We start from the raw sequence: 19,567 nt of genomic DNA on the forward strand, positions 1-19,567 counted from the left end.
GTCAGAGACTCCCACATGCTCAGAATGAACATGAAGAATAATTGAAACCCATTTCAATTTCCCAATGGAGGTCCAAATCAACAAAAAGTAAGAAACCAGTCCAAACCATCAACACTTCAGTTTCAATTATTCCTCTAACCCAGAGGCAGAGGCAAGACCACCACTGCAGTCTGATAAAGGCACTCATCTCAACAGGATCTGGGAAGCAAACATAACCTCCTCGCTTTATGATGATGAGTTTATTGTCGTACACATTGTACGACGTCCATATGCCCCTGAAATTCACTACTGTGCAACTGAAAAGGCACTTTTCAAAAATCAACAGCAGAACAACTACCCAGTAAACATTTGATTGACTTTAAAAAGCAATAAATGTACAAAAAAAAATATTCACGGTTATCAGAGTTCAAAAAAAGTTACTTGGCAACAGTATAGACTGTCCTTGTGTGGCATTAGAGCAGTCCCTGATTAGTGTAATGGATCACAGGTACGAAGAGCATATCGGAGACCACTTCCAACTTGCAAGAGTACTGTCAAACTACGCCATTACAGTGCCAGTGACCTGGTTTGGAATCTGGTGCTGTGTGTAAGGAGTTTGTACGTTCTCCCCGTTACCCGAGTGGGTTTTCCCCGGGTGCTCCAGTTTCTTCCCACCCTTCAAAATGTGCGAGATTGTAGGTTAATTGGGTGAAATTGGTCAGCACAGATATCAATGGCCAGAATCGGCTTTTACCCGGGTTGTAAATAAAATGTATTTCCTAAATTCTGGCACTGAGCCATGGAGAGAGGAATCAGTGCAGGTGAACAAAAGCTTAGGATAAGAGCTGGGTCTCAGCAACATCGTAGAGGGAAGGATGTGGAGAAAGTGGAGTCAGTGCTGGTGAACTCTCAATCCAAGGACGTGGAGGAGGTCAAAATTCAAAGGGCTTGGGAAGGAGTTGAAGTGGGTCGAGGTTTGGCAGTGAGGGAAAGACACTGTTGCTGGTGGAGCCAGTGGGGGAAAGAAGGCCTCTGGCAAGTTAAAGCATACAGCAGCAATGGTGGATTGGGAGTCTCTCCAGGAGAGAATTGGAACATTCACATCTTCACATTTCCTGTGTTTATAAACAGCACCATTTGGAGAAGAGAAACCATTATTACCTCTCTTAGCTTCTGCTTGCTTTATTCTCCACACAGTCTTATAAATCTCAAAGTTATAATTACAGGGCAGCACCCGGATAGCCTTCTGTAATTCTTTGTCGTTCAGTATTTCTTCAGGAATCTGATGAGCCACTCGTCGATGGGGACCTTTTATCCAAAAGAAAAGGGAAAAATTAAATAGTTGCTGCTACTTTTTAATTCAACTGACCTGAATCAGCTCCAAATGTTTAACAAACAACATTGTTCTATGTTGACATAATGAGGGTCGGTCGGTAGATATGGTCGACATAGATTTTAGTCAGGAATTTGACAAGATCCCTCATCAGAAACTCAATCAGAAAGTCATGAGGCATGGGATCCATGGAACCTTGGCTGTGTAGATAAAAAAAAATTGGCTTGCATGTAGAAAACAGTAGTGGATGGAAAGTATTCTGCATGGAGGTCAATGACTAGTGGAGTTCCACAGGGATCTGTTCTAGGACTCCTGCTCTTTGTAATTTTTTTAATATAAATAATTTAGATGAAGAGGCGGAAGGATGGGTCAGTAAGGTGGGAGGAGTTGTAGATGGAGATGAAGGTTATCGTGTTATAAAAGGATATAGACAGGATACTGAGTTGGGCAGAGAAGTGGCAGATGGAGTTCAATCCAGATAAGTGCGAGGTGATGCATTTTGGAAGGTCAAACCAGAAGGATTAATGGTCGGATACTTAAGAGCATGGATGAACAGAGGGACTTTTGGTCCAAATCCATACATCCCTCAAGGTCGCCGTGCACGTTGATAGGATAGTTAAGAAGGCCTATGGAATGTCGGGCTTCATTAATAGGGGGATTCAGTTCAAGTGTCAAGAGGTCATGCTGCAACTCAACAAATAAATGGTAAGACTAAACCTGGAATATTGTGTTCAGTTCTGGTCACCTCATTATAAGGATGTGGAAGCTATGGAGAGGGTGCAGAGGAGATTTACCAGGATGATGCTTGATTGGAAAATAGGGTTAGCAGAGTTTCTCTTTGGAGTGAAGAAAGATAAGAGGAGAATTAATAGAGGTCTACAAGATTATAAGAGGCCTACAAGATTATAAGAGGCATAGATAGGGTGGACAGCCACTGCCTTTTCCTCAGGACAGGAATAGCAAACACCAGAAGACATCTGTACAAAATGAAGGGAGGGAAGTTTCGGGTGTTACAAGATCAAACCAGCAACCACAAAGAAGGCATATCACACAGGGGTAAAGATGAACAATTATTTTAATAACAAAATATTCACCTTCAAACTAATTCAAAATCTCCCCCTTTTATAACAATGCCCACTGGTTACTATGCAAATTTCTATAACAGTGTAAAACTAATAAATTCCCCTGCCTAAATAATAACATATGTAATTAAAGTCTAAGTTATATTTTCAACCAGCCCACAGAAAAACTTAGACACAAAACAAACACAACTCACAAAACTTCGATCTCAACTGAAGCAAAGATCATAAACAAATTTCAGTTTGTTTGGTAAACTGAAGCCAAAAGATCTTTAAGAGAGAGAGAGAGAGAGAGAGAGAGAGAGAGAGAGAGAGAGAGCACAAAATTTGAAGTTGTCTTGTGTTGTTTGCAAAGAGAGGAACCACTGACTTGGTCCGGATCCTTCCAGCTGCCTTCGGAATGTTCATCCTTTTTGAAATCTCAACATTCTAAACTGTCCTCCAGACCCTGACTCGTGCTCTGGGCCGCCTTCCACTCCACAGCACCACCCAGTGGTGTTTTATCGTCCAACTCCAGAAATTGTTAGATCATTTTCTGCACGTGCTCAGTCCGTCTCCCACTCTCTCAGCAGTCCACCTTCACCTTGGCTCTTAAAGGCAAACTGTCACTTATTAAAATAAAACCACACAACACATAGGCTGCACAGAACTCTTTAACAAGGTGAGACATCTGGGTAAGGTTTTTTTTAAAAAATGCAGAGAGTTGTGGGTGCCTGGAATGCCTTGCGCCAAGGATGGTGGGGATGCTGGAACATTAGAAGCATTTAAGAAACTCTTAGACAGACACAGGGATGGAATAAAAATAGAGGGTTATGAGGCAGGAAGAATTTAGTTTTGGGTGTTTTTTGGTAGGAATATATGGGTCAGCACAACATCAAGGACTGAAGGGCCTGAACGGTGCGGTAGTGTTCTATGAGAGACAGATCAATAGAGAAAGAAAAAATCCAGGGGAATTAATCTGTATCAACCCACACAGACACGGGGAGCATGTACAAACTCCTTACAGCAGCATTGGAATTCAAACCTTCGTCGAACAGCATTACACTAACCATTCTGTACGTCCAAGTTTAAGTATATGACTCAGTAAGCTAGTTGGCATGTGCAGATGAAAAAACAAGGCTCTATTACAGAACAGTGATCTTTGACACAATTGAAAAAGTTAAAAGGTGCAACAAAGTTGGGGAGAGGAGGAACCAAAAAAAAGGAAGTTCTGTCACAGGGTGAAATGATAACGAAGATGTTAATTGAAAGGGGAATGATGGTCCAAGGTTAGTGGTCAAGACAGCATGACAGTCTGAGAACCTCCCCTTTTCTTCTTTGACCAATTTCACATTGACTCTGAATTTTCACTCATCTTGTTTCTAATATTTTCAAGCACGGTGGAGCTCATCAACTTGAAATTATTCCTGATTTGCCGATTGTTTCCAGGACTTTGTATAATTTTTTTATATCTCTCTTTGGGGTTGTTCACGCCTTCCACCACCTGAGAGGTTGGCAAAGCTCCTACACAGAGACCTCTCAACTTTACACCATCATTATATAATAATCATCCTTATATCTCAGCACAGCTACCACCCAGCAACATGGCAGGGAATATCTGTGCCATAAGCACATAAGAAATAGGACCATGAGTAGGCCATTCAGCCCAACGAGCCATTTCCGCCATTCACTGAGATCATGGCTGATCTGATAAAAGGCTCATCTCCACCTACCTGCCCTTTCCCCCATATACCTTAATTCTCCTACTATGTAAAAATCTATCCAACCTTGTTTTAAATAGATTTACTGAGATAACCTCCACTGCTTCAATGGCAGCGAATTCCACAGGGAAAAGGAGTTCCTCCTCATCTCCATTCTAAAACTATTGCCCTGAATCTTAAGGCTACATCTCCTAGTTTTGGTCTCAACCACCAATGGAAACAACCCTTTCATAATTTTATGTTTCCATGAGATCCACTTTCATTCTTCTAAATTTCAGCGAGTACAGTCCCAGACGACTCAATCTCCCCTCATCTCTGGAAGCAATCTGGTGAACCTCCTCTGTACTACTTCCAAAGCCAGTACATCCTTCCTCAAGTAAGGAGGTCAGAACTGCATGCAGTTCTCCAGATGCAGCCTCACCAGTAACTCGTACAGTTGCACCATAACCTCCTTGTTCTTAAATTCAATCCCTCTAGCAATGAAGGGTAACATTGCATTAGCCTTCTTGATGTCCTACTGCATCTGCAAGTCAACCTTTTGCAACTCATGCACAAGCACTCCCAAATCCTTCTGCATGGCAGCATGCTGTAATTGCTTGCTATTTAAATAGTATTCTGATCTTCCATTTTTCCTTCCAAAGTGGAAAACCTTACATTTGCTAACATTATACTCCATCTGTCAGACTCTTGCCCTCTCACAGCCTATCAATCTCTCTCTGCAGGCCTTCACATCCTCTGCACAATTTGCTTTTCCACTCAATTTAGTGTCATCAGCAAACATAAGATGCACAATACTCTGTCCACTCTTCCAGATCGTTTATGTATATTGTAAACAGTTCTAGGCCCAGCACCAAAGCTTTAGCATATCACTCTTTACCGATTGCCAACCAGAAAAATACCTCTGTACCCCAACACTCAGCTTTCTATTGGTTAACCAATTCTCTGTCCATGCTCATACATTCCACCCCCCCACCCCCCCAACTCCGTGCACTCTGATCTTCTGTAAAAGCCTTTTATGCAACATCTTATCGAACGCCTTCTTGAAATCCAGGTGAACAACGTCCATCTGCTCCCCTGTATCTACCACGCTCGTTTATATCCTCAAAGAACCTCAGTATACTTGAAGGACCTGCTATTTCTTCTTTAATGATAACTTCAAGCATTTTCCCAACAAAAGATAACATAACATAACAATTTACAGCACGGAAACAGGCCATTAGGCCCTTCTAGTCCGCACCGAACCAAACACCCCTCTCTAGTCCCACCTCCCTGCACAATGCCCATAACCCTCCATCTTCTTCTCATCCATATATCTGTCCAACCTTTTCTTAAATAATACAATTGACTCCGCCGCCACTATTTCTCCCGGAAGCTCATTCCACACGTCTACCACTCTCTGAGTAAAGAAGTTCCCCCTCATGTTACCTCTAAACCTCTGCCCCTTAATTCTTAACTCATGTCCTCTTGTTTTAATCTTTCCTCCTCTTAACGGAAATAGTTTATCCACATCCATTCTGTCTATCCCTTTCATAATCTTAAATACTTCTATCAAATCCCCTCTCAACCTTCTACGCTCCAAAGAATAAAGACCCAATCTGTCCAATCTCTCCCCATACTCCAGATGCTTAAACCCAGGCAACATACTGGTAAACCTTCTCTGCACTCTCTCCACTCTGTTTATATCCTTCCTATTATTAGGCGACCAGAACTGCACACAGAACTCCAAATTAGGCCGCACCAACGTCTTATACAGTCTCAACATCACCTCCCAACTCCTATATTCCATGCAATGATTGATAAAGGCCAGCATACTAAAAGCCTTCTTCACCACCCTATTCACGTGAGTTTCTACCTTCAGGGAACGATGTACCGTTACTCCTAAATCTTTCTGCTCTTCTGTATTCATCAATGCTCTCCCATTTACCACGTATGTCCTGTTCTGATTCTTCTTGCCAAAATGAAGCACCTCACACTTATCAGCATTAAATTCCATTTGCCATTTTTCAGCCCACTTTTCTAAGCAGCCCAAATCCCTCTGCAATCCTTGAAAACCTTCTTCATTATCCACTATTCCACCTATCTTAGTATCGTCTGCATATTTACTAATCCAATTTACCACCCCATCATCTAGATCATTAATGTATATAACGAACAACAATGGGCCCAATACAGATACTTGAGGCACACCACTGGTCACCGGCCTCCAACCTGACAGACAATTATCCACTACCACTCTCTGGCCTCTCCCTTTCAGCCAATGTTCAATCCATTTGACTATCTCAAAATTTATACCTAAAGACTGCACCTTCTTAACTAACCTTCCATGTGGTACCTTATCGAAGGCCTTACTGAAGTCCATATAGACAACATCCATTGCGCTACCCTCATCCACATTCCTAGTCACCTCTTCAAAAAATTCAATCAGATTGGTCAAACATGACCTTCCTCCCACAAATCCATGTTGAGTGCTCCTGATCAGACCCTGTCTATCCAGATGTTTATAAGTACTATCCCTAAGAATTTTCTCCATTAATTTACCTACCACAGACGTCAAACTTACAGGCCGATAGTTGCCAGGCTTCCTCCTTGAACCCTTTTTAAATAACGGAACCACATGCGCAATGCGCCAATCCTCCGGCACTAACCCCATATCTAATGACATTTGGAAAATTACCGCCAGAGCCTCTGCTATTTCCTCCTTCACTTCTCTCAATGTCCTGGGGAAGATCCCGTCTGGTCCCGGAGACTTATCCACCTTTATATTCTTCAAAAGCCCTAAAACTACATCTTTTGTAATCTCTATATTCCCCATATTTACCCAATTTGCTTTTTTTTATCTCACATCTCCCAATATCCTTCTCCTTAGTGAATACCGAAGAAAAGAAACTGTTCAATATCTCCCCCATTTCTCCAGGCTCCACACACAGCTTTCCGCTCTGATTCTCTAAGGGACCAATTTTGTCTCTAGCTTTCCTTTTACCATTAACATATTTGTAGAACTCTTTTGGATTAGTTTTCACCCTGCTTGCCATAGTTTCCTCGTACCTTCTTTTAGCTTTCCTAATTCCTCTCTTAAGATTCCTCTTACATTCAATGTATCTTTCAAACATCCCCTTAACTCCATGCTTCTTATATCTAATGTATGCCTCCCTTTTTCTTCGAACCAAGTTTCCAATATTCCTTGAAAACCACGGCTCTCTCAAACCTTTTGCCCCTCCTTTTAACCTAACAGGAACATAAAGCTTTTGCACTCTCAAAAGAGTGCTAAACAGATGCTAAACTAACTGGCCTATAGTTAGTTCCTTGACTTTTTCCTACATCCTTGTTTGAATAGTGGTGTGACATTCCCATCTTCCAATCCACCGGGACCTGGCCAAAGTCCAGAGAATTTTAGTAAATTATCACCAAAGCCTCGACTATAACTTCTGCCATTTCTTTCAGTAACCTGGGATACATTCCATCAGGATCCAGGGATTTAGCTATCTTTAGACCTCAAGTTTTCTGAGTATGACCCCTCTGGTGATAGCTATTACATCCAGGTCCTCACCTCCCATCAAATCCGTAACACCTCTCTTTGGAATGATCGATGAGTCCTCCACTGTGAAGACTGACACAAAATAGTCATCGTTATGAGATATCTCTACCCCACAGAGAGCTACTCTACAGCCGTAGTTGCACCACAACACAGCACATTGATCCACCTGAGCCAGCAGCTGTGCTCTGCTTCCATTCACAGCCTGTCCACTACTGAATGTCAATCACCTGATTAACACCCTGCACAAAGCAAGCTCCATCACTTGGACAAGCCATATGTAACTCTTTTTCCATTCTACAACCTTTTTCTTTCCCATTTTACTACCACTCTGAAACCATTACTTGTGTAAACTGACCTCTCATCAGCACAAGATTAAGTTCAAGTTTATTACCATCTGACTGCACAAAGATGAACTCTTGATCTTAAACCCTATCTCATCACGCCCTTTCCATGTTTATAACTGTACTTCTTTCGGTAACTCTGCACTCTGGCACTTCTGCTTTATTTTTGCACAAGCTGCTACACATTTTTTAAATTTATTTTAATAAAAAATCATTTTAGAGATACTGTACAATATGGTAACAGGCCCTTCTGGCCCATGATCTGCCCAAATTAACCTTCTAACTCTGTAAGTATGGATTAACTTGCCTGGATAGCGCACAAAATAAAACTTTTCACTGTTCCGAGGCATACAATAAACAATGCACGTGAAAATTGAATGAGCTGAAAGTGGGAAGAAGTTCTAGCCAGGTCACTTGAGGACTGGCCATTCTTCGTTGACTATTGCAAATGATTGTCATATAACACACATTCTTACACATCAATTATTTCCGTTAGAAGTTACACCCTCTGGTGGCATCACAGCCAGGTTTGACAATTCAAGCGCCCATGAACACAAAAGACCACAGAAGGTAGCAAACACAGCCAGGTCCATCAGAGGCTCTAATCTCCCATCCACCGCAGACCTCTATGTGAGGTGCTGCCTCAAGAAGGCAGCCAACATCAAGAAGGACACCCTAGTCACAATCTCTTCTCACTGCAACCTTCAGGCAGTACTTCAAGGTTCAAGAACAGTTTCTTTCCAATAGTTTCTTGATCCTCCCCTTGTAACCAGGAACTACTCCGATACCACAAGAGCACTGTCTACATTATTGAAAGTCACTTGTTTTGCACTGGGATGACTGTAAATACTTATTATCTATCTTGTACATATATATTTTCTCTTAATTTAATTCAATTAGTTTACTTTTATAGCTTTTCTTTACCAGTGGAAGACCTTCAAAGGTGAAATGTTGAGAGTACAGAGTTTGTATGTTCCTGTCAGGATCAAAGGCAAGGTTAGAAGGCATAGGGAACCTTGGTTTTCAAAGGATATTGGGGATCTGGTTTGGAACAGGTATAGGCAACATGGAGCAAATGAGGTACTTGAGGAGTATTAAAAAATGCAAAAAAAACTTCAAGAAATAAATTAGGAAGACTAAAAGAAGACATGAGGTTGCATTGACAGACAATGTGAAAGCAAATCTTGAAGATCAGAGAGGTCGGCTTTGTATGGAGCCAAAAGAGGAGGGAGAGGTCTTAAATGTTTTATTTTCCATCAGTATTCACTCAAGAAAAAGGGCATAGAATCATGGGAAGTAAGGAAAACAGGCAACGAGGTCATGTAACCTATACAGATTAAAGAGGAGGATGTGCTTGCTGATTTAAAACAAATAAGGGTGGATAAATCCCCTGGGCCTGACAAGATATTCACTCACTTGAGTGAGGCTAGTGTAGAAATTGCAGGGGCTCTGGCAGAAATATTTAAAAAGTCCTGAGCCACCAGTGTGATGCCAGAGGATTTGACAGTAGCTCTCGTTGTTCCATTGTTTAAAAAAGGCTCCAAAAGTAACTCTGGAAATTATAGACCAATACGCTTGGCATCAGTAGTAGGTAAATTATTGGAAGGTGTTTGAAGAGATCAGATATACAATTATTTGGATAGCCATGGACTGTTCAGGATAGTCAACATGGCTTTGTGCGTGGTAGATCATGTTTAATCAATCTTAGCAAGTTTATCAAGGAGGTTACCAGGAAACCTGATGAAGGAAAGGCTGTGGATGTTAACTACATGGACTTCAGTAAGGCCTTTAACAAGGTCTTGCATGGGAGGTTAGTTAGGAAGGTTGAGATGCTAGGTATTCATGGTGAAGTAGTGAACTGGATTCAACAATGGGTGAACAGGAGAAGACAGAGGTTGACTGCTTCTTAGACTGGAGGCCTGTGACTAGTGTGTGCCTCAGGAATCGGTGCTGGGACCATTGTTGCTTGTCATCTAAATGATAATGTGGTAAATTTAATCAGCAAGTTTGGAGATGACACTAAGGTTGGAGGTGCTGTGGACAGTGAAGAAGGTTTTCAGAGCTTCCAGAGGGATCTGGACCAGCTGGAAAAATGGGCTGAAAAATGGCAGATGGAATTTAATGCAGACAAGTGTGAGGCATTACATTTTGGAAGGACAAACCAAGAGAGGAACTTGGACAGGTACATGGATGGGAGAGGTATGGAGGGTTATGGACTGGGTGCAGGTCAGTGCGACTAGGCAAAAAATTAGTTCTGCGTAGACTAGAAGGGCCGAAGATGCCTGTTTCTGTGTTGTAATGTTCCATGGTTCTAGTATGGGTTTGACTGCAACAGGTAAGAATTTTGGTGCATATATAACGTTGTATAATGTGTATGTCAATAAACTCCTAATGTGCTGTACTCAGTCATGCTGCTAATGGGCAGCGATGAGTAAAAGGGTTCTGATCCAGCTCGTGAGGTTCAAGCACCAAATCCAGGTGAATACCATCACGGAGGGACTGCTATTGGGGATGGCATTTATTGGCTGAAAGGCCAATCCAAGTCTGCCCTCACCAACACTCCACTGTCTTGTGAAATGACCCAAAGTCGAGAGATCTTTCCAACATATGGCCAACAAAAAACATCCTACCCCTGACCTCTGTATGTTTGGAAGGGTGGGAGGAAACCCACTCAGACACAGGGAGAACATATAAACTCCTTACTGACAGCACTAGATTCGAACCCTAGCTGTTGATGCTGTAACAGCAATGTGCTAATTGCTACGTTGACCGTCACCCTTCATTTAATTGAATTATGGGAGATTGCTGTACACAATTTAGCACTGCAGCATCACTGAACACATATGTTACATATATATAAATGATTTAGAGGAACAAGTAGACGGGTGAGTTAATAAGTTTGCACATGGCACAGATTAGTGGAGCTGCGGACATGTACAGGGCTATCAAAGCATGCAACAGGTAATGTTAGTTACGGATACGGGGAGGGAGATGGCAGATTATGTTTAATCTGGACAAGTGTGGTGTGCTGCAGCTGCACCTTGGTATGTCAAATATCAGGGTATACAGTGAATGACGGGATTCTGCAAACCAATAACATTTAGAGAGATTTTAGGGGGATGTCCAGGTCTACAGAACCTTCAAAGTCTCCATGACAGTTGATAGGGAGCTAAAACCAAAAGGTGTGCTTCTCTTTATAGGCACCGAGTATAAAAATAAGGAGTTCATGTGGCAGCAACGTAAAACTTCAGTAAGACACTTCTCGGGTATTGTGTTCAATTCAGGTCATCCCATTACAGAAAGGAATATAGAGGCTTTGCAAAGGATACAGAAGAGATTTACTGGGATGTTGCCTGAATTAGAGGGTGCGAGTTATCAGGATAGGTTAGGTTGAACAAACTTTGGCTGTTTTATGGAGCATCAAAGGCTGAGGGAAGACCCAACAGAGGTTTATAAAATTATGAGAAGCACTAATAGGGTAGACAGTCGGAATCATTTTCCTAGAGTACAAGAACTGTTAAATACCAAAGAACATGCATTTAAAGTAAGGTTGGGGTGGCAGGATATCATAAAAGAGGTGCATGGACATTTTTTTTTAAACAGTGGTAGGTACCGAGCTTGCTGCCAGGAGTAGTGGTGCAAGTAGATGAAAAGCGGAATTTAAGAGGCTTCTCCATGGACACATGAATGTGAAGGAAACAGAGGGACATCCTTCATGTGTGAGCAGCAGAGATTTAGTTTGATTTGGGCATCACGATCAGTGCAGACATCCTGGGCCAAAGGCCCAGTTCCTGTGTTGTACTGTCCTAACCAGTTAGCATTGAGACTTCACTGTCTATAAAGTGCTTTGAGACTTAAAGTGCAAGTACCAGTACATTTTTCTTCTCATTCCTCTGTACTATGATATACAGAAAACTACATGGCAGCATGGCCAGCGCAACGCTGACCGGCGCTGTCTGTAAGGAGTTTGTAGGTACTCACCACTTCTGCGTGGGTTTCTTTCAGTTGCCTCCCACCCTCCAAAAGTGTATGGGTTTGTAGGGTAATTGGGTGTAATTGGGTGGCACAGGCTCATGGGCTGTATCTCAAAATTTAAATATGCAAAAAAAGAAATCAATTTATATTCAGGAATTGGATAAATGGTGGTGGGGAGAAGTAAGTGTTGGTCAGGGCACAGAGATTTAGCCATTGCTCACTGTGGGATCTCCAACATCACCCCAAAGTAGTGAGGCAGAGCCTTAGTTCAAAGTCTGACTCAGAGGTGACTGTATGGCCAGCTGAGCCAAGCCTAGCTCCAGCTCCACGGCAGCATGAACTCGGCTCCCTACTCGCACCCCTGTGGAAACAGATTGCTGTCTGTCCCTTGGTGCGGAAATAAATGCAATGAGATTCACAGACCAAGGCTTACAGATCATACAAGAATAGTTTCCCAGTCGTTCAAAGTGGATATCAGCAATGCAGTCACTCCCTGGTAATCACTGCCCTCAAATGTGCATCGAAATTCCCCAGTCATTTGCATTGAATGATAAAATTGCGAAAAACTTTGTAAGATCAAATCATTTGCATTGCAAGTGTGTGTGTGTGTGTGTGTGTGTGTGTGTGTGTGTGTGTGTGTGTGTGTATGTGTATATATATATATATATTTATATAAGAAATATAAGAAGAAAACTGAGGTCCTCCATCAGCCAGCTCCCCACCATGACTACCAGCCCCCCCACATCTCCATCGGGCACACAAAACTCAAAACGGTCAACCAGTTTACCTATCTCGGCTGCACCATTTCATCAGATGCAAGGATCGACAATGAGATAGACAACAGACTCGCCAAGGCAAATAGCGCCTTTGGAAGACTACACAAAAGAGTCTGCAAAAACAACCAACTGAAAAACCTCACAAAGATAAGCGTATACAGAGCCGTTGTCATACCCACACTCCTGTTCGGCTCCGAATCATGGGTCCTCTACCGGCATCACCTACGGCTCCTAGAACGCTTCCACCAGCGTTGTCTCCGCTCCATCCTCAACATCCATTGGAGCGCTTTCATCCCTAACGTCGAAGTACTCGAGATGGCAGAGGTCGACAGCATCGAGTCCACGCTGCTGAAGATCCAGCTGCGCTGGATGGGTCACGTCTCCAGAATGGAGGACCATCGCCTTCCCAAGATCGTGTTATATGGCGAGCTCTCCACTGGCCACCGTGACAGAGGTGCACCAAAGAAAAGGTACAAGGACTGCCTAAAGAAATCTCTTGGTGCCTGCCCCAATGACCACCGCCAGTGGGCTGATATCGCCTCAAACCGTGCATCTTGGCGCCTCACAGTTTGGCGGGCAGCAACCTCCTTTGAAGAAGACCGCAGAGCCCACCTCACTGACAAAAGGCAAAGGAGGAAAAACCCAACACCCAACCCCAACCAACCAATTTTCCCCTGCAACCGCTGCAACCGTGTCTGCCTGTCCCGCATCGGACTTGTCAGCCACAAACGAGCTTGCAGCTGACGTGGACTTTTACCCCCTCCATAAATCTTCGTCCGCGAAGCCAAGCCAAAGAAAAAAAAAAAAAATATATATATATATATATATATATATATACACGTATGCTTGGCTGTCTCTCGTTACATCTCTCTCTGTGAATTCCTGTCTCGCTCGGCGCCCCTCACTCTCGCTCTCGCTCGGCGCCCCTCACTCTCGCTCTCGCTCGGCGCCCCTCACTCTCGCTCTCGCTCGGCGCCCCTCACTCTCGCTCTCGCTCGGCGCCCCTCACTCTCGCTCGGCGCCCCTCACTCTCGCTCGGCGCCCCTCACTCTCGCTCTCGCTCGGCGCCCCTCACTCTCGCTCTCGCTCGGCGCCCCTCACTCTCGCTCTCGCTCGGCGCCCCTCACTCTCGCTCTCGCTCGGCGCCCCTCACTCTCGCTCTCGCTCGGCGCCCCTCACTCTCGCTCTCGCTCGGCGCCCCTCACTCTCGCTCTCGCTCGGCGCCCCTCACTCTCGCTCTCGCTCGGCGCCCCTCACTCTCGCTCTCGCTCGGCGCCCCTCACTCTCGCTCTCGCTCGGCGCCCCTCACTCTCGCTCTCGCTCGGCGCCCCTCACTCTCGCTCTCGCTCGGCGCCCCTCACTCTCGCTCTCTCGGCGCCCCTCACTCTTGCTCTCTCTCGACGCCCCTGACTCTCGCTCTGCACCCATCTCTCCCCGTTTCTCCGCATCTCTCTTTCAGTGTGCCTGTGTATTACGTCAATACACAGTGCCTTCACTTCCTTTTCAGTTTTTGCACCTCATGCACACAACAGACTATCAGCCGTCAGATTTTTATCCCCTCCTAACTGTGCACATTCATCTTTACAAATCCTGTCATTGTTGATCTCAACACATCAATTTAACACCTTAGCTGTCAAGAGACAGCTAAGAGATTCTGCACAACCTCCAATCCAAAGTATTATAAATAAAACAGTGTTCTTTTCAAATCATTTGTTTTTCAGAAGTTTTTTCTGAAATGAAAGTTGAGGAAAGGGCCTAGCACACAACTGGAAAATGGTTCAGTTGTTTTCAATAAGATGTTCTGAAGTGGGAGAGGAGTGGAACAAAGTACACATAGCTTTTTCAGTGGAGGCATGCTGTGCCAAATTCTACAGGGGTACCCTCACCAAGTGTGAACAGTGCTCGCACATTGAAAATCGTATTTACAATATTTCTTTCCCATCATAAATAGAAATCCTCCACCATTGGAATTCATCATCACTCGGTTGCCTGTCAACTTGTACTGAAGAAAACTCGACAGGCAACAAAAGTGACAAATGGCTTTCTTTGCCTTCCCCATCCCCCTTTGGGCAAGAGAGCTCAACACCTCACACCTTCAAATAGTGCCATGCAATCCTTCGTACCGACCTGAAGAGAAAGGCAAAGTCTTTAACATAATACCTCACCCATCTCCAGCATCACAACTTCATTCAGGGTTCAAGATGATATGCTTGGGCATTGCAGTCAAACCTGAATCAACATCCTTCGAGCTCAGTCTATGGCTTCAGATTCAGATTTATTGTCAGAGGACATACACGCTATCACATCGAACCCTGAGATTTATTTTCCTGCGGGCCAGGCAGAATTACCACTTACTGACAGTGCAAAAAACACAACTGACTCAACGTATACATGTCAACAAACACTGTGCAATACAGAGATTTAAAAAAAAAACAATCAAGTGCACAAGTAAGAGTACTTTAAATGAGTCCCTGATTGAGTTGGTTGTTGAGGAGTCTGATGGTGGAGGGGGAGCAGCTGTTCCTGAACCTGCTGGTGCGAGTCTTGTGACCCCTAGAGAACAGAGCGTGTGCTAGATGGTGTGGGTCCTTGTTGGTTGTTGCTGCTCTGACAGCAGCGTTCCTTATAGATGTTCTCGATGGTGGGGAGGGTTTTATCTGTGAGGTCCTAGACCACTGCTCAGTCAAACTAAGCTACGAAGGAAATTAATGAAGAAGCCACGCAAAAAAAAAATGTACAACAGAGTTCAATTCTAAAGGAAATGAAAAGCAACATTCAATGTATAAAATCTTGGTCAGGCTACAAGAGTACCAAAAATAGATCCAGCCTCATTAAAAAAAGGATATAAAAGCGTTGGCAAGGATGCAAACCAAGTGTAATACAAAAAAGAGAAAATGCTGGAGACACCGAGCACCAACATTTTCAAGTTGTTTGATCTTTCAGTAAATCAAGAATGATGAATGGTTGCTGCAAAAGAGAAAGCAGAGGATAGCGGGATAGAAAGCTTCATCCATGAGGACAAGTTGTAAATATTAAGTTAGTCACTAATTTTTGATGTCAGTCCTTTATTTTCCCTAATTTTTTATAGGGCAAGAAGGGCTTCCGAAGAGCTTGGTTTACTGAAGGTTTCCCAGTTACATTGGGAGGTTTGAATCTGAAGTTCTGGTCGCCGATGGATTGAACAAGATCTATGCAGATGCAGAGGCTGTGGGAGCACTGGAGGCAAATCCATGGACACCCAGTGTCTCTGAAGGGAATCTCCTTTTCTTGTACCGTAAGGGGGGTATCAGGCATTACTCACGGAGACTCTTTGTCTGCCTTACCGCAGGGAGAGGTTAATCATGTATGCGACATTCTTAATAAAGTATATTATTACATTACAATAGAATTCCAGGATAAAGATTACTTTCTGGTAATACTGGTTTTCTAGCTTCTTCAGTGAATGAGATCAACGATGGATTTTCCAACTCTGCCTTCGGTGGGGCAAAAGGTGCTTGGCTGGGCAGGTGGATGGGTAGTGGGGAAAGTAGTTCACCCCCTCCACCAGATATGCAAGTTGTGTTCCCACAAATTGGTGGTAACATTATGCTTTCTCCAAAGAGTCATTGAAAACATTCCTGAGGTTATTTAGTTTGTCTACTTAGAAACCTCCTGCTATGGTGTGTCTGGACTCAAGTCCAAAAACAATATGGTCTGCTCCCCAGAACCATCCAATCAACCACCATAAACCTACATTCCCACCACCTGCCACTTGCATACCACGCCTGCAGAGCATACTGCCTACAAAATGCAAAGCAATAACCCATCTGGTTACAGTAACAATGCATCCTAAACCCTTTCCTCTATTGATGACATTTACTGGGAGCATTGCCTAAATGGGGCTCAAAGGACTTTTAAATCCAACACACAGGATCTTTGACCCACTATGGAAGGAGCATCTAAATCAGGACTGGTAGGCTGGGGAATAGCTTCTTCCCACAGGCTGCAAGATTGGTGAACAGCATTTTGTATCTGAGTAAATCATCCCAAAGTCTCTGTGTGTGTATGTGTGTGTGTGTGTGTGTGTGTGTGTGTGTGTGTGTGTGTGTGTGTGTTTGTGTGTGTGTGTGTGTGTGTGCACTCTCAAAAACTTCAACACGTGACTGTGGAAAGGATTTGTGACATTATTGAAAATAAATTCTGAATTGTTATGTGCCATGTATTGTACAGGCATGTGTCTGCACTGTGGTCCGGTGAAACCATTGTTATGTAGTTAGATGATGATAAATTGAAATTGAACTTGAACCCCCATACCACCAGGATAAGCAGGGGCATCATGTCACTGCCTGCTGGGTCCTTTGCAAACTCCTTCCCCACCCCACCCCAACCCAGGGCACCGCACTGCATCCATTGCATGGTCCAAATCCTGGAACTCGCATCAAACAGCCCCGTGAGAGTACCTATACCAGGACTGCAGATGATTGAGAAGGCAACTCACCACCACCTTCTCGAGGCCAAAATGAAATAACCTTGACAGTGGCATCCAAAAATGAATAAGAAACAGATTGCAATTGGGGCCTCCATGTTGGGGATGTTATCCTGGGAGAGGACAAGGGTGTTGATTCATTTACCCTTTCATGCATCTTTCCAATGCATAAGGCGTTTGCAATGGTAGACCACAACTCAGGAGTGTTGAGGAGAGTAGGGATCAATAGTGTTCAGTAGACCAGGAGCAATGTATTAGATATGACATCCAACAGAAAACCAGCGAGGTTTAGATCAGATGGAATGTGCCCAGAAGGCCCAAAGACACAATGACAATGATGGCACATGTGAATTTTTCAAAGGTGTCAAACCCACCTACCCTTTCCCTTCCATTAATTCCATCCTTTCACTGCCTTAGAAAAGCAGCCAACATGTAAAGACTCATCCCACTCTGGCCACACTTTCTTCATCCCTTTTCTCCCCCCCCACACAGTGTCGGGAAAGTTTCATGAGTGTGAGATCACACACCACCAGTTTCTTTCCTGCCATTATCAGGCCCTTGAATAAACCTCACACTTGTCAAATTATGTTGTCTTTGCTCTGACCTGTCTCTGTACTTTTGTACTGTTCCTTTCTTGCAGTGCCAAGCACAAAATATCCAGCACAATTGCTCACGAAACAACCTTATATAATTGCTCCATGGTATGACATCGAAAACCATGGCAAACGTCTATAGGTGTGTTGCAATAAGGGTGCTGATCAGCTGTATCACGGCCTGTTATGGTGGGGGGGGGGGGTTCCAATACCTCTGAACGGAATGCCCTGCAAAAGGTAATGGACACAACTCAGGCAAAATTCTTCCCACCATCAAGTAAAAATCTACACACAACGCTGTTGTCAGAAGGCAGCACCAATCATCAAGGATCCACACGCTCTGTTCTCGCTGCTACCATCAGGAAAAAGGTCTCGGTGCCTCAAGACTCGCACCACCAGGTTCAGGAACAGCTGCTCTCCCTCCACCAACAGACTCCTCAACCACAAACTCAATCAGGGACTTATTTAAGGATTCTTTACTTTGCACATTATTTATTACTGAATATTTATTGTGTCAGTTTGCTGGCATTTCTTTCTTTATTTCCATTTCTCTCTTTTGTATGTGCATCTATCGAGAGTACAATATTTTTTTGCACTATCAATAAGTAGAAATTCAGCTTGGCCCACAGAAAAATGAATCTCAGGGTTGTATGTGATGTCATAAATGAAATCTGACAATAAATCTGAACTTTGAACTACATGTGATAATAAACTTAAACTTGACTGGAGATGTCAAGATCATTTCTTGGCACCGTGCACACATCTTGCTGAGAGTCAAGAGTGGAGGCAAACTTTTCAAAGCAAGTCAGTCAGGAGCACTTCAACTAACCCTTCAACCACACATCTATCCTTAACATGAGTACTCGTGATTCCATTCCATTAAAGACTCCCCCATCCAGTCTCACTGCCACACCTAGAGAGAAGGCTAAATGCCAACTGAAAAACAAGGTCTCCAAAACAGATGGCATCACTATTTAGGTTTCACACCTCAGCTGAGAAAAAACTTGAGTCACTAATAAATCCAGCAGGAAACTCAGAGAAATGTCCTTACCCAAAAAGTGAGGAGAATGTGGAACTCATTAGCACGTTAAGAGGATGAGGGAAGTACCACAGATATATTTTCAGAAAAACTAAACATGCACGAGTGAGAAAGAAATGAGAGAAATTTTAGCCAGGGTTATTAGATGAAGATGGGTAGGAGGATTCTTGCTTCAGTATTGACCCAATTAAAGTCAGACTGCAAAGATAATGGCCAGTATTTTGCAAGGAAATGTTTGCCTATCACTGTCAACCTTTCCTTGAATAACACACCAGGTTTGAAGCCACAGTGAGCTGTGTCTTTGGGACTTGTGTGCTATTCAGAGAAAGAACAGACAACATTCCTAACCATATTCCAATACTCATATATTACCAATTCTCAATCACACATGGTTTTTGTTAAATCTTACAATTTTAACTTTAATTGTCGTTTGTCATACTACACTCTGGATATTACTACTGATGGAAATATTTCAAGCTGTTGACAACAGATCATGTTGCTACACAGATTACACTGGACAATGAAGATTTTGCTTCCTGAACAATTTTGGGTGAATTTTGGACTGCTGATCATGAAATTTGCCTTAAAATTTTCTTATCTCAGACTGTTTTTTTAGATATAACCTATTTTTTGTAATTTCCTGTCATATTTTAAGTCTACCTCAAGCAGACAAAACCACGAAGTGCAACGTGTTATTGGAAATTTAATTTCTACTTTTGCACTTGGACGTCTTCCCTGCTGATCTTGGTGCA

General features: G+C 43.3%; 1 protein-coding gene across 13 annotated transcripts in view; it reads right to left on the minus strand.

The window, feature by feature from the left end:
- Nucleotides 1-19,567, minus strand: part of dph1 (diphthamide biosynthesis 1) — a 745,916-nt gene that overhangs the window by 576,723 nt on the left and 149,626 nt on the right. For 11 of the 13 annotated variants that reach the window (XM_069911783.1, XM_069911789.1, XM_069911788.1 and 8 more), the window contains one exon: nt 1,141-1,287. In XM_069911783.1, coding sequence (XP_069767884.1) covers nt 1,141-1,287 — 147 coding nt within the window. Of the gene's footprint in view, nt 1-1,140; nt 1,288-2,588; nt 2,735-2,761; nt 2,934-19,567 lie in introns of those variants that run through there. The other 2 variants (XM_069911793.1, XM_069911790.1) reach the window with 2 other exon arrangements.

The sequence above is a fragment of the Narcine bancroftii genome, chromosome 14, assembly GCF_036971445.1.
Source record: "Narcine bancroftii isolate sNarBan1 chromosome 14, sNarBan1.hap1, whole genome shotgun sequence".
Taxonomy (NCBI): Eukaryota; Metazoa; Chordata; class Chondrichthyes; order Torpediniformes; family Narcinidae; genus Narcine; species Narcine bancroftii.